At 42.5% G+C, this 13,180-nt stretch overlaps 1 protein-coding gene across 3 annotated transcripts in view; it reads right to left on the bottom strand.

The window, feature by feature from the left end:
- The window catches only part of LOC149138279 (phosphomevalonate kinase, peroxisomal-like), a 278,660-nt gene that overhangs the window by 87,054 nt on the left and 178,426 nt on the right, over positions 1-13,180 (bottom strand). For all 3 annotated transcript variants that reach the window (XM_089452943.1, XM_089452942.1, XM_089452941.1), the window contains one exon: positions 84-488. In XM_089452943.1, the coding sequence (XP_089309069.1) occupies positions 84-488 (405 nt within the window). The remainder of the gene's footprint in view (positions 1-83; positions 489-13,180) is intronic.

Here is a 13,180-nt window from a genome sequence, read left to right as displayed (position 1 = left end):
AAGGTTCTTTTGTGTGTGTGAATGATATTGTGTGTGTGGATGATAAGATAATCTTTAATTGTGTATATGAGAGAGAGAGAGACCTGAGCAGGAGAAAGAATTTCTGGAGAAAATCGAACATAGCGCTGACTCCCAAACACAGCAGCACTCACATCAAATCCACTGCCTACTTTTCCTTGTGCTATACAATGTGCTGTCTGAGATACTGCATGTACCAAATCCAAGTCCATATCCAACATCTTATCTGAATATGTTGCACAACCTGTACTAGGCAGTTTAACAGCACCAAGATAATGAAGGAGACCTGCAACAACAGCTGTTGTCATAGCAGCTGACGAACCCAGACCAGTCTTTGATACTTCTGGTGTGCATGTCATTTTAGATGACGGATCTGATTTGTCTAGATTATTTATGTTCATATTAATTGATGAGAAGGCTGGAAGTGAAGCTAAAGTCCCTGTAGTTAAGGGTAATCCCTGTGCAACAATCTGCAAAATACTCAAAAAGAAAACTATTATCAATGAAACATGCTTCCTATATTGGCATACAACAAGAATAATTGGAAATAATAAGAATCACACCGTGTGTTTAATGGCATCATATTTAATTGCACATCATTTAATAACAAAATAAAGGATTAAGAACCAGGAATTGTGCTGCATCTTCTAGGAATTCTTTGTTGTATATGAATTACTCTACTTTTTGTTACCAAAGTAAGAACATATAAAATCCCTGCAATTTGAAAAATTAACATCCTCCAATCAAGCTACCATTACTAGGCAATCAGACAGATCAGATCGTGAGAAGAAAATGCAATTATCAATAACAGGGAGTAACAGACTGTTACATGCCAAAGCTTAAAGTATTCCTAATTTCTATGTACCCACACGCCGCAATCCCTAGCAACCTATTCTGAAGCAGTGGCAAAAAGGGTTCATTATACATTATATATCACCATGTAAAGATATGTGGAAGATGGAAACAGTTGGGTCATTCCAGAGAATGGATCACTCTTCATGAGTCATACAATCCCTACAAGGTTTTTATTTTCTATGTTCTCCGTAATTCATTTTTGTTGCTGCTATATATGATTGTGCTTATGTGAGTGTGCATAGAGTTGGACTGCATATATAATATCCATATCTTAACCTCTCGTCTCCATTCCTTCCATGCCACTTTGAATCTCATAACTGAGAAGATTTTCAAAATATTTATGTGTTTGAGCATGGTTGATTCACATATAACATCCAGTGTCATTGTCACAGTGGAATCACACATAACAAGGGGTTCCATCTGTCAACAAAAAAAAAGTGTTTTCAGCTGCTGTGCTATGAGGGGCATATCTATGCTGCTAAGTTGCATGGTATACGGAAACAGGAACGCGCTGGAAACATGACCCCCCAGAAATCAGGAAATGGGGAAACATGGTGTGTGTGTGTGTGTGTACATATAGATTATATATATGTAAGTTAACAGGAAACAGAAACAGATATGGATCCGGATTCAGACCCGGAAACGGATCAACCATGTTTTTGAAAAGCCAGGATCCGGATACAATGGGGAAAGGCCAAGTACAAAAAATACAATAATATTTTTTTAATTTAAGAAAAAACATATTCAAAGTAAAAAATCAATACCATTCATGAAACAAAACATTAGAACTGAAGTCATTAGATAACTTAGAAATCTGAAAACTGAAATCATTATGCATCATGCTTTATACAAAAAGGACAACTGTAAATACAAAATTGAGTATCTCATCAATGATCACTCTATTGATATGATGATGTGGAGTAGGTCTAACTACATGTCAAAAAATGGGTCTACATGCTCATCATTTGGATATTTCAACTCTACATCATGATCAACTTGTCATCTTCCATGAAATTAGCCTCAAAATATAAAAATTCCCATCTAGTTAAAATGGTAAATGAATGTTAGACACTATTTGAGAACATGCTATAGTCTATGTATCATATTGTTCCAAGAGGAATCTTTATCTAGAGTTGGATGGAATTGATCTAATTAACTTATTATTGACAAAATCATCCTTTGTACATTATATATGATTATCCATGTATTGTTTGTAATGTTCCTTCCTAAATTTTCCTAATGTTTGGAAAATAAATTTTTGACAATTTTGATTAATGCTAGCTCAAGTCAAATTTTGGTGGAAAACAATGGAGAAATACTTTATTTGTATGCTAGTGGAATATGGGGCCCACATGAAGTGTGCAGTTGGGGAAGAAGGAATTCGAATTCCTTGAGGCAAATCGAATTGGTGGAGGGACCCACAAGGAATGCATGGCAAACAATTATAAAAGGAAGGAATGAGGGAGCAATGGGGGTCTTCTGTCTATTTGACAATCAAATTTGCCTTAGTTGTTCAGCTGAGCCAATATTGTGTTGTTCAACAAGTTATTTAATTAAATAAACAGTGATGTAAACACTACTGCAGACTACACTGACATACAGATCATAAACTAAAACAATAGATGAGACAAACACACAAGGGACACCGTTATTTTTGGACAACACATCCCCAGAAAAACCCAATGCGGGAAAAATGGTGCAATAGATAGAGGGCTTGTATTACTAAGCAAGCAGAATCTGAGTACAACAAGTTGCCTTTCACACAGGCTAACCTTACAGAGAAATCACGGCAACAAGAAATACATTCGAGGGTTTACCTCACTCCTCAAGTCATAATTAATCCAATGAGTGATCTGACACCCTCCCGGCAACCACTACGAAGTCCCTATGCAATCACTACGTGGGCTAGTGTCCTGCCTCTAGAGCGTTGTATCTCTTCTTTTGCTGGATCGATTTTCTGGATGAAGACTGTTGTCCAGCCCTCCCAGCTCAAAACCTCGCTTCTCTAGCAAAATCTCAGATTACTAACGAATACTCTACACTGCCACTGCAAGAGCCCCTCTAGACTGCGTGAGCCCCTTCTGGGCTGTGTAGGCCTCTGCGCTGCCTCCCTGATGCTCAAGCTACCTCTCTGCTACATACTCTTTGGCTTGGAACGTCCTCTCTAATCCAAATCTCTGCTTATGCCCCTCTCACTGCAACTCAAATCACTAGTTCGATTTTCTCACCAAGCCACGCCCCAGAAAAATCGAACTGACTGATCAACTTGGTGTATCTCCAACTAACACTTGAGCCTCCTATTATACTTTTCCTATTGATGAATCAACAGCCAATATTAGGTCTCTAATCAACGGATAAGATTAAATTAGACTTGATCCTCGTCTCTTAGAAGCTTCTCACCCATATTTTCATTAATACCCATTAATATTTTTATTTTCCTAAGTTAGACTTGGGAACCCCATTAAAAAAATTAATTATTTTAATAAAATACAATCCCAGTGGAATTTCACCAAACGATTTTTGGGTCTTGGAAATCTCATGTGCTCTAGCCCCTCCACAAAATTTCGAAGCTAGAGCACATCCAATGCTACCCAAAAATCAACAAGGTGTTCCCAGATAGTGAACTTGAGGAGGAGGAGGCCAAGACAGTAGAGGAGTCCGCAGATGAGGGAGAACCATCATCAGGAGGGCCACCACCACCACCAAGAGGAGGACCATTTGCCGCAACCGGGGGAGTCCTTGCTTCACTTCGGGGTGTGCCGAAGTATTTGACACTCAAGATCAGGGGGACCATACAGGGGCAGCGTGTGTCAGTCCTGGTTGACAGTGGGGCCACCAACAATTTCATTAATGCCTAGATGGTGGAGCGTAGGGGCATCCAGACAGCTACATTTGAGGGGTTCTCAGTTTTGGCACCTAGAGACTGGACCATGCATTATACTAAGTATGTCCCCAGGGTTACCTTGAAGATGGGGAAGTAGTCACTCACTGATAATATCTTCATGGTTGATGTCCCAGATGTTGAAATTTGGTACCGGAGGACAGGTGGTTCCCTTAGGCTTTGATCTTTGCCCTGGGGAAAAGTGTCCAAAACAATTTAATTTTTCTCCTAAAGTGACTTTATAATTTTATAAAGTTAAATCTAATTTAAAAGTGACTTTAAGTGATAAAGTTATTAAGTCTAATTTTAAAGTGACTTTTATAAAGTCAATGAAAAATTAAAAAGGAAAAGTGACTTTGGAAATAAATGACTAAGTGGGTCTTTATTAAAGTGGGGTGAATTAAAAAATAGAAAGTGAGATTTAAATGAGCATTTAATCTCAACCATTGATCTAAATCTATTTCAGCCATTGGATTTAGAGATCACCCAAAAGTCACTTGGATCACCCAAAAGTCACTTGGAGTTATATTAAAGGAGGAAAAAGAGGAAAAGGTCATTCATTCTTTCATGAGCAGATTGGGAGAAGGAGAGCAAGAGAGCAAGAGAGATTTCTGAGCAGGAAGGAGAAGGAGACAGCAGCTTGGCACACATTCCAAGGCAGCAGTTGAGCAGATTTGTACAGCTGATTCAGCGCATAGTGAAAGGCAGATTTTTGCACAAAAATCGAGGAGCAGTTTGCTGATTTTTCTGCACACAAAACGGAGGTCGTACAGCATTTATTGTTGTCCTGTTTGCTGTAATTTCCAGATTGCTGTGAGGCACGGGAAAGGAGATAAGTTGTAAATTTGCTTGCTGATTTTTTGCTGAATAATTCTCACTGTAAAAAGACAATTTTCAGAAATAAAGAAGAGCTCTCAAACTGGTTTTCCCAAGAGTTGTTGGGGGTTTTTCCAGGGTCAAGTTGACCAAAAATATCAGTGTTTTAATGTGTTTTAATGGCTGTTTTTAATTGCTGATTTTTAATTCTGCAATTTCCAGCATTTTGAAAAATTTCCAAAATTTGTGTTTTCAGCAATATTTATTTTTTTCAGTCTGTTAAATGTATGGTTATGGGAATGGGCATTTAACTACATGGGAGAAATAAGGAGAAACTGAAAACCGGGGTGGGAAAACAGAAATTTTTACATGGTATCAGAGCTTGAGTGCTGAAGGGCAGTTTGGGACAGCAAAAGGAAAAATTACAGTTGCTGATTTTTCACTCAGAAAATTCCAGCAAGCTGATTTTTTCATAAACAGCAGTTTTATCTTTACTACAGCAGTGCTATTTTTCAGTTTTAGGACAGCAGGATGTCATTGGGATTGAGGGTGGAGGATAGGCTGGATGGGCATATAAATTACAGCGTTTGGAAGGAGAGAATGCAGAGTATCTTTGAGGAGGCAGAAGTCTGGGATATCATGGTGCATACCGCACAGAACCCTGTTGTTGTGCCCACTGATGTTACTCAGTTGGCTGAGTATAAAAAGAAGAACAATAAGGGTAAGAGGCTGATTCTAGACAGAATCAAAGACCATTGCATTCCTCATGTGAGAGGAAAGAGCAATGCCCATGAGATGTGGACAGCATTGTCCAATCTCTACCAGAGTACCAATGAGAACCGGAAGATGGTCCTGAAGGAGAAGCTGAAGAACATTAAGATGGGTAATGATAGTGCAGCTGGATATCTCACAAAGATTACCAATGTGAGAGATGAGTTGGCAGCGATTGGAGAGGCCATTCCATCCACTGAGTTGGTGCGTATTGCAGTGAATGGCCTCCCCCGTTCATGGTTGAACTTTGCTGATGGGGTTTGTGCACGTGAGACCCTTCCCACATGGGAGAGGTTTTGGGATGATTGCATTCAGACAGAGATCAGGAAAGGACAGCTTGGGGCAGCCAAGCCAGTTGAGCAGGATGAGGATGTAGCACTGGTGGCAGGAGGCAAGAAAGGCAAAGGGAAGAAGCAGGCTTCCACAAGCAGTGGTGGGGGCAAAGGCAAAGGTAAAGGTAAACCGGGGAACACACAGAAGGACTATTCCAAGGTGAAGTGTTGGAATTGTCAAAAGATGGGACACTATGCAGTTGTGTGTCCGGAGAAGAAGAAGAAGAAGGGAAAGAACCAGGACGTGGCAGCTTCAGCTGAGATTGAGGACTTTGCAGGTCGTTTTGACCGGGAGTTTGCGTTCACTACATGTGAGTCCTCTAGTGCAGGATCACCTGCCACACAGGTTCAGAGGGAGCATGCTTTTCCCTCGATTAGCGGAGCATCTACAGGTATTTGGTATGTGGACAGTGGGGCTTCACGTCACATGACAGGAGTCCGTGAGTACTTCTCAGAGCTTTCAGAGAGTGGCACTGATATTGAGGTAGTACTCGGTGATGACAGAGTTGTTAGAGCAGTCGGGGTGGGGACAGTGACATTTCAGAGGGAGTCCAAACCTCCCTTGAAGGTGTCAGAGGTTCTTTATGTGCCAGGGATGAGGAAGAACCTCATATCCGTCTCAGCTTTGGAGGACAGAGGATATGACGTACTGTTCAGGGGAGGACAGGTGTTGATGTATCCCAGGGACACTCCAGCTGATTCAGCTAGAGTGATAGGTGTACGCCATGCAAAGGTGTACAAGTTTGCATTTCAGCCCCTTTTGGCATTGAGCAGTAGTACCGACAGCAGAGCTAGCAGTTCTGAGCTGTGTGAGATTTGGCACCGCAGGATGGGACATATGTATCATGGAGCCTTGAGGACATTGCGGGAGATCACTACAGGTGTGCCAGATTTCAGTACTGATCACTTTGATACTTGCAGAGGTTGTGCGATGGGCAAATTTGCCAAATCCCCTTTTCCCAACAGTGACAGCAGAGCGACGGGGATACTTGATTTGATTCATTCCGATGTGAGCGGTCGGATGTCTCATGTTTCCTTGAGTGGGTATGAGTACTATGTTTTATTCATTGATGATCACTCCAGGAGGACCTAGATTTATTTCTTGAAGATCAAGAGTGAGGTCTTCAAGCGGTTTCAGGAGTTCAGAGCTCTTGTGGAGACACAGACAGGCCGAAAGATCAAGTCCTTGAGGTCGGACAATGGAGGAGAGTACACCCTTGGAGAGTTTGTTGACTATTGTGCGGAGGCAGGCATTAGGAGGGAGTTCACTGTTCCTTACAACCCCCAGCAGAACGGGGTTGCAGAGAGGAAGAACAGATCCATCATAGAGGCTGCCAAAGCTATGTTACATGATCAGGGGTTGCCATTGTTCTTGTGGGCAGAGGCCTGCAACACAGCTGTTTACTTGCAGAACAGGAGTCCACATCGTGCCTTGGGGCACATGACTCCGGAGGAGACTTTCTCTGGGAAGAAGCCTGATCTTGGTCATCTTCATATCTTTGGATGCATTACATACTCCTATATACCCAAGGAGAAGAGGACCAAACTAGAGCCCACCGCAGAGAAGGGTATCTTTGTGGGCTACAGTGAGACCTCAAAGGCCTTTCGGATTTACATTCCTGCACAGAGGAGAGTTGTTGTCAGACGGGATGTGAAGTTCGAGGAGGACAGGGCCTTTAGGAGGTCACGGGAGTTAGAGTATCTGGATCAGCCAGACCCTCAGCAGCAGTTGAGTCAGTTGCAGGGATCCAGTGGGCAGGGATCAGGAGGATCCGGAGGTACATCTATGAGGATGTCAGGTCCGTCAGTGAGCAGTGGCTCATCGAGCCAGAGGGGTGGTGCTCCGGGCAGCATGCAGAGCAGTTCACAGAGCAGTTCACTAGGGAGTCCACTGATGGACAGTTCACACGGTACCTCAGCTTCTACAGGTTCAGGTGCAGGCAGGAGGACAGCAGACAGACAGTCAGGAGTTCAGGCTACTGATGATGATGAGGAGGAGGAGTTTCATTCTCCGGTGGAAGAAGTGCGCTCAGGGAAGAGGAAGCCCAAGTGGCTTCAGGACAACTTGAGAGATGCCACATCTGTTGCTGAGCCAAAGAGGCCGGTCAGAGAGAGTAGACCACCTGAGAGGTTTTGTAGTTATATGGCGATGGTTACCAGCATCCTTGACTCTGAGCCTTCTAGCTATGAGGAGGCAGCTAGCCAGCAGGTCTGGAGAGAGGCCATGCAGGAGGAGTATTCTTCTATCATGAAGAATGATGTTTGGGAGGTGGTGCCGAGGCCTGAGGGCAAATCCGTGGTTACTTCCAGATGGCTTTACAAGGTAAAGCATGCTGCAGATGGCAGCATTGAGAAATTCAAAGCGAGGTTTGTGGCTAGAGGGTTCTCCCAGGTAGAGGGAGTTGATTATGAGGAGACCTTCGCTCCCGTGGCTCGATATACTTCGATCCGCTCCATTATATCGATAGCAGCAGAGATGGGTTGGAAGATCCACCAGATGGATGTGAAGACCGCATTTCTCAATGGCTTCATACAGGAGGAGGTGTACATTGAGCAGCCACAGGGCTTTGAGGTGCATGGGAAGGAGTCCCATGTGTGCAGATTGAAGAAGGCCCTTTATGGCCTGAAGCAAGCTCCCAGAGCTTGGTACTCCAGGATAGATGCATACTTGCAGGGGATGGGTTTCACAAAGAGTGAGGCAGATCCGAACCTTTACTTTATTGTGATTGGTGAGGAGCCTCTCATTCTGGTGCTGTATGTGGATGACTTGATCATTACAGGTGCAGAGAGACTCATAGAGCACTGCAAGAGAGATCTTGCGGCGGAGTTTGAGATGAAGGACATCGGCTTGATGCATTACTTTTTGGGTTTGGAGGTGTGGCAGGAGGAGGGGCATTTCTTCCTGGGGCAGGGGAAGTATATTGTGGACATCCTTAGCAGATTCCACATGGAGGATTGTAGACCCATGTCGACACCGATGATCACCAACTGAAAGAAGCTTCATGCTTCGGATTCCGAGTTGGTGGATCCCACATTGTACAGGCAGCTGATTGGTTCCTTGATGTATTTGGTCAACACTAGACCAGATATCTGTTTTGCAGTCAACACGATGAGTCAGTTTATGTGTGAGCCTAGGAAGGTTCACTGGGTGGCTGCAAAACACATTTTGCGGTACTTGCAGGGGACAGTGGATTATGGTCTGGACTACAGGCAGGGAGATGGAGTGAGATTGGCAGGATACACTGATTCTGATTGGGCAGGTTGTGCTTCTGATAGGAAGAGCACTTCAGGGTGTTGTTTTGGGTTGGGTTCAGCAGTAGTGTCATGGTTCAGCCGGAAGCAGCAGTCAGTAGCACTGAGTTCAGCGGAAGCAGAGTATATGGCAGCCAGTCTAGCTAGTTGTGAGGCCATCTGGGTTCGCAAGATGTTGTTTGGCTTATTTGGTCAGCCGTTGAGACCTTCTGTGATTTACTGTGATAATCAGAGTTGCATTAAACTCACGGAGAATCCAGTATTTCATGACAGGTCAAAGCATATCGGGATCAGATATCATTTCATCAGAGACTATGTTCAGAAGGGAGCTGTGAAGCTTGAGTATATTTCCACTGATGAGCAGGTTGCAGATATCCTTACCAAAGCCTTACCACGGGGCAAGCATGTCTACTTCAGAGACAAGATGGGTGTGGTGAGGAACACCTTCCTCGGTAAGAGGGAGTGTTGAAATTTGGTACCGGAGGACAGGTGGTTCCCTTAGGCTTTGATCTTTGGCCTAGGGAAAAGTGTCCAAAACAATTTAATTTTTCTCCTAAAGTGACTTTATAATTTTATAAAGTTAAATCTAATTTAAAAGTGACTTTAAGTGATAAAGTTATTAAGTCTAATTTTAAAGTGACTTTTATAAAGTCAATGAAAAATTAGAAAGGAAAAGTGACTTTGGAAATAAATGACTAAGTGGGTCTTTATTAAAGTGGGGTGAATTAAAAAATAGAAAGTGAGATTTAAATGAGCATTTAATCTCAACCATTGATCTAAATCTATTTCAGCCATTGGATTTAGAGATCACCCAAAAGTCACTTGGATCACCCAAAAGTCACTTGGAGTTATATTAAAGGAGGAAAAGGTCATTCATTCTTTCATGAGCAGATTGGGAGAAGGAGAGCAAGAGAGCAAGAGAGATTTCTGAGCAGGAAGGAGAAGGAGACAGCAGCTTGGCACACATTCCAAGGCAGCAGTTGAGCAGATTTGTACAGCTGATTCAGCGCATAGTGAAAGGCAGATTTTTGCACAAAAATCGAGGAGCAGTTTGTTGATTTTTCTGCACACAAAACGGAGGTCGTACAACATTTATTGCTGTCCTATTTGCTGTAATTTCCAGATTGCTGTGAGGCACGGGAAAGGAGATAAGTTGTAAATTTGCTTGCTGATTTTTTGCTGAATAATTCTCACTGTAAAAAGACAATTTTCAGAAATAAAGAAGAGCTCTCAAACTGGTTTTCCCAAGAGTTGTTGGGGGTTTTTCCAGGGTCAAGTTGACCAAAAATATCAGTGTTTTAATGTGTTTTAATGGCTGTTTTTAATTGCTGATTTTTAATTCTGCAATTTCCAGCATTTTGAAAAATTTCCAGAATTTGTGTTTTCAGCAATATTTATTTTTTTCAGTCTGTTAAATGTATGGTTATGGGAATGGGCATTTAACTACATGGGAGAAATAAGGAGAAACTGAAAACCGGGGTGGGAAAACAGAAATTTTTACACCAGACACCAATATGGTGTTGGGTGTACAATGGTTGTACACATTGGGGAAGGTCACTACTGATTAGCAGATGCTAGAGATGGAGTTCAAGGGGCCAGATGGGAAGTTTGTATTGCTAAGCGGAATGCACTCTTATCCCCCTCAAACAGTTTCAGCCCACCGGATGGATGCAAATTTACGACATGGAGATGTGGAGTCGGCAATTGAGTTGCGGATTTCTGAGTTAGGGACACGAGTGCAGACTACACACCCAAATATACTAGCCTTATTGGAGAGGCACCAAGGGGGTTTTGGGGATGTTCCACCATGTAGACTGCCAGACCGTGGATTTGAGCACACCATTGAGCTGGAGGAAGGGGTGACCGCAGTCATCCCCACCCCTTATAGGTACCCAAAGGCCTATAAGGATGAGATAGAGCGGGCCATTTAGGAGTTGTTGAGATTGGGACACATCAGGCCTAGCTTGAGCCCATTTGCTTCTTCCGTGGTGCTGGTGGAGAAGAAATATGGGACGTTGCACATGTGTATCGACTACCGGTCTCTCAACAAGAAGACCTTGAAGAACAGATACCCCATTCCACACATAGATGAGTTGATGGATGAGCTTAGAGGAGCTAAATACTTCTCTAAGATAGATCTATGTTCAGGGTATCACCAGATCCGCGTGAGGGAGCAGGATGGCCCAAAGACTGCTTTTCACTGCCATTATGGACATTTCGAGTTCTTGGTGATGCCCTTTGGGCTAACCAACACTCCAGCTACATTCCAGTCTTGTATGAACCACGTGTTCTGTGGGAAGTTGAGACGCTTTGTCCTGGTTTTCTTCGATGATATACTCATTTTGCAATAGGACATGGGAGGAACACCTTCAACATTTGGAGGAAGTGCTTCGCATACTTGAGGAGCAGTAGTTGTATGCGAAGATGTCCAAATGTGAGTTTGGATTAACAGAGATGTTGTACCTGGGCCATGTGATTGGGGAAGATGGACTGAAGGTGCATCAGGAGAAGATTCGGGCTATACTAGATTGGCCCACACCCAAGAACGTGACAAAATTGAGGGGGTTCCTGGGCATTTGTACATATTACGGGAGATTTGTCAGAGGGTTCTCATAGCTTTTAGCACCTATTACGGATTTGACAAAGAGGGGAGCTTTTGAGTAGAGCAAGCAGCAGACAATGCCTTTGAGCACCTCAAGAGGGTCATGAGCAGTCGCCCTGTCTTAGCCTTGTCGGATTTCACACGACCCTTTTGTTGAAGAATCTAGGGCAAGTGTAGTTAACGTGCTTCTTCTAGCATGATAACTACTTGTGAGTTATTTTAACTTTTCTTCTTAGCACAATCTTCACTTGTTCTTATTAGAGTGTGTCTTCTTATATTCATCAAATAGTTACCAAAAACAAAGAGATAAGAACACAACATATTGGCTTTCTGCTAGGGTCAAAACCTCTCCCTCTTGGAGAGGAAAACCCACACAAAATTCTTCTTATAGATATTCCAATTGACAAATATCAAGACGATGACCCTTGACCTTCTAAGCCACTCCAAGACCAAGACACCATCCTCTTCTTTGTCACTGCTGAGATCATCATCATTGTATTGCTGAGATCTTCATTACTGCTGCCATCACTAAGAAAATCATTGTTGCATCTTCATATAGATCTTCACCAGATTAACGAGATCATCATATCATTCTTCATTATGACCTTGGTTCATGTAATGCTCTAAGATCTTCATCATGACCTTGTCTTCGATAGGATTACGATCAAGACTATTATGTCAAGAACATGACTATTTCAAGTATGTTGATTGAGTATTATGTCGAGATAGTATGTATGCTGAGACAGTGTGTGTCACTGTGAGGACTATTCATGAGGTATATCGAGATCATGACTGTATGCCAAGACAGAGACCCAAGACCTTATTTATTGCACCTATGCTGAGATTGTACCTCTGTGGCATCCATCCGAAATTGTCTCATTGTTTTTCCATCCGAACTGCGAGGATCTCAAACCTGTACCCATCCTACAACCATCCAAAAGTCACAGAGAATCTGAGTCTCTGTCCTCACCCGAAGTTGCAGAGAAGTCTGAATTGGCATCGTCTCGTAATGCGGATTGCAGACCCTATACCCAACCGAATCATCTCAAATAAATGCGAGTTCTTGTTTTGCTCTTTTGCGGTGACCCTAGCTGGGTATATATAGTGGTTATGTTTCCATATTAAGCCAACTTGACTAAGTGAACCATTGTGTCTCTTATATGAACCGACATGACATATATATATATATATATATATATTGAGGTTGGCATAATGTTCTCTTCATCGTTTTGCTTGCTGCCTTCTTCAAGAGGATTGTGCTTGTCTTAGAGGGCTAATCTAGCCACTAGGTAGACTCATATACATTACATATATGCTCAAGAAGAGCTCTTTATACATGTCTTTGACTCTTTGACTCTCCTAGACCTATGAAATGAGCAAGAAACTCATTCTTATAATTTACAAAAATAATATTTCTTTTTCTTGACAAGTACAAAGATCAAATCTACATTTGTAAATATTGAACCTAGTTACATTTTCTTCAAGACTCCCTCTTAACTAGGGAGGTATTTATAATGGTACTTGGTCATTCTCAATCTGAATAATTTCTCACAAGAAGAATCGGATTGGTAACCTTTGTTATAGCATCATAGTAACCAACATTGTTTCCATAGCAAGGCCTTGACTGACAACTCTATCTCTCATTAGATTAGA

Source organism: Pinus tabuliformis, chromosome X (assembly GCF_031772625.1).
Source record: "Pinus tabuliformis cultivar Carrire ecotype Pingquan chromosome X, CPIR1, whole genome shotgun sequence".
NCBI lineage: Eukaryota > Viridiplantae > Streptophyta > Pinopsida > Pinales > Pinaceae > Pinus > Pinus tabuliformis.
The sequence above is the reverse complement of the archived record's forward strand: the minus strand, read 5'-3'. Positions and strand labels throughout refer to the sequence as shown.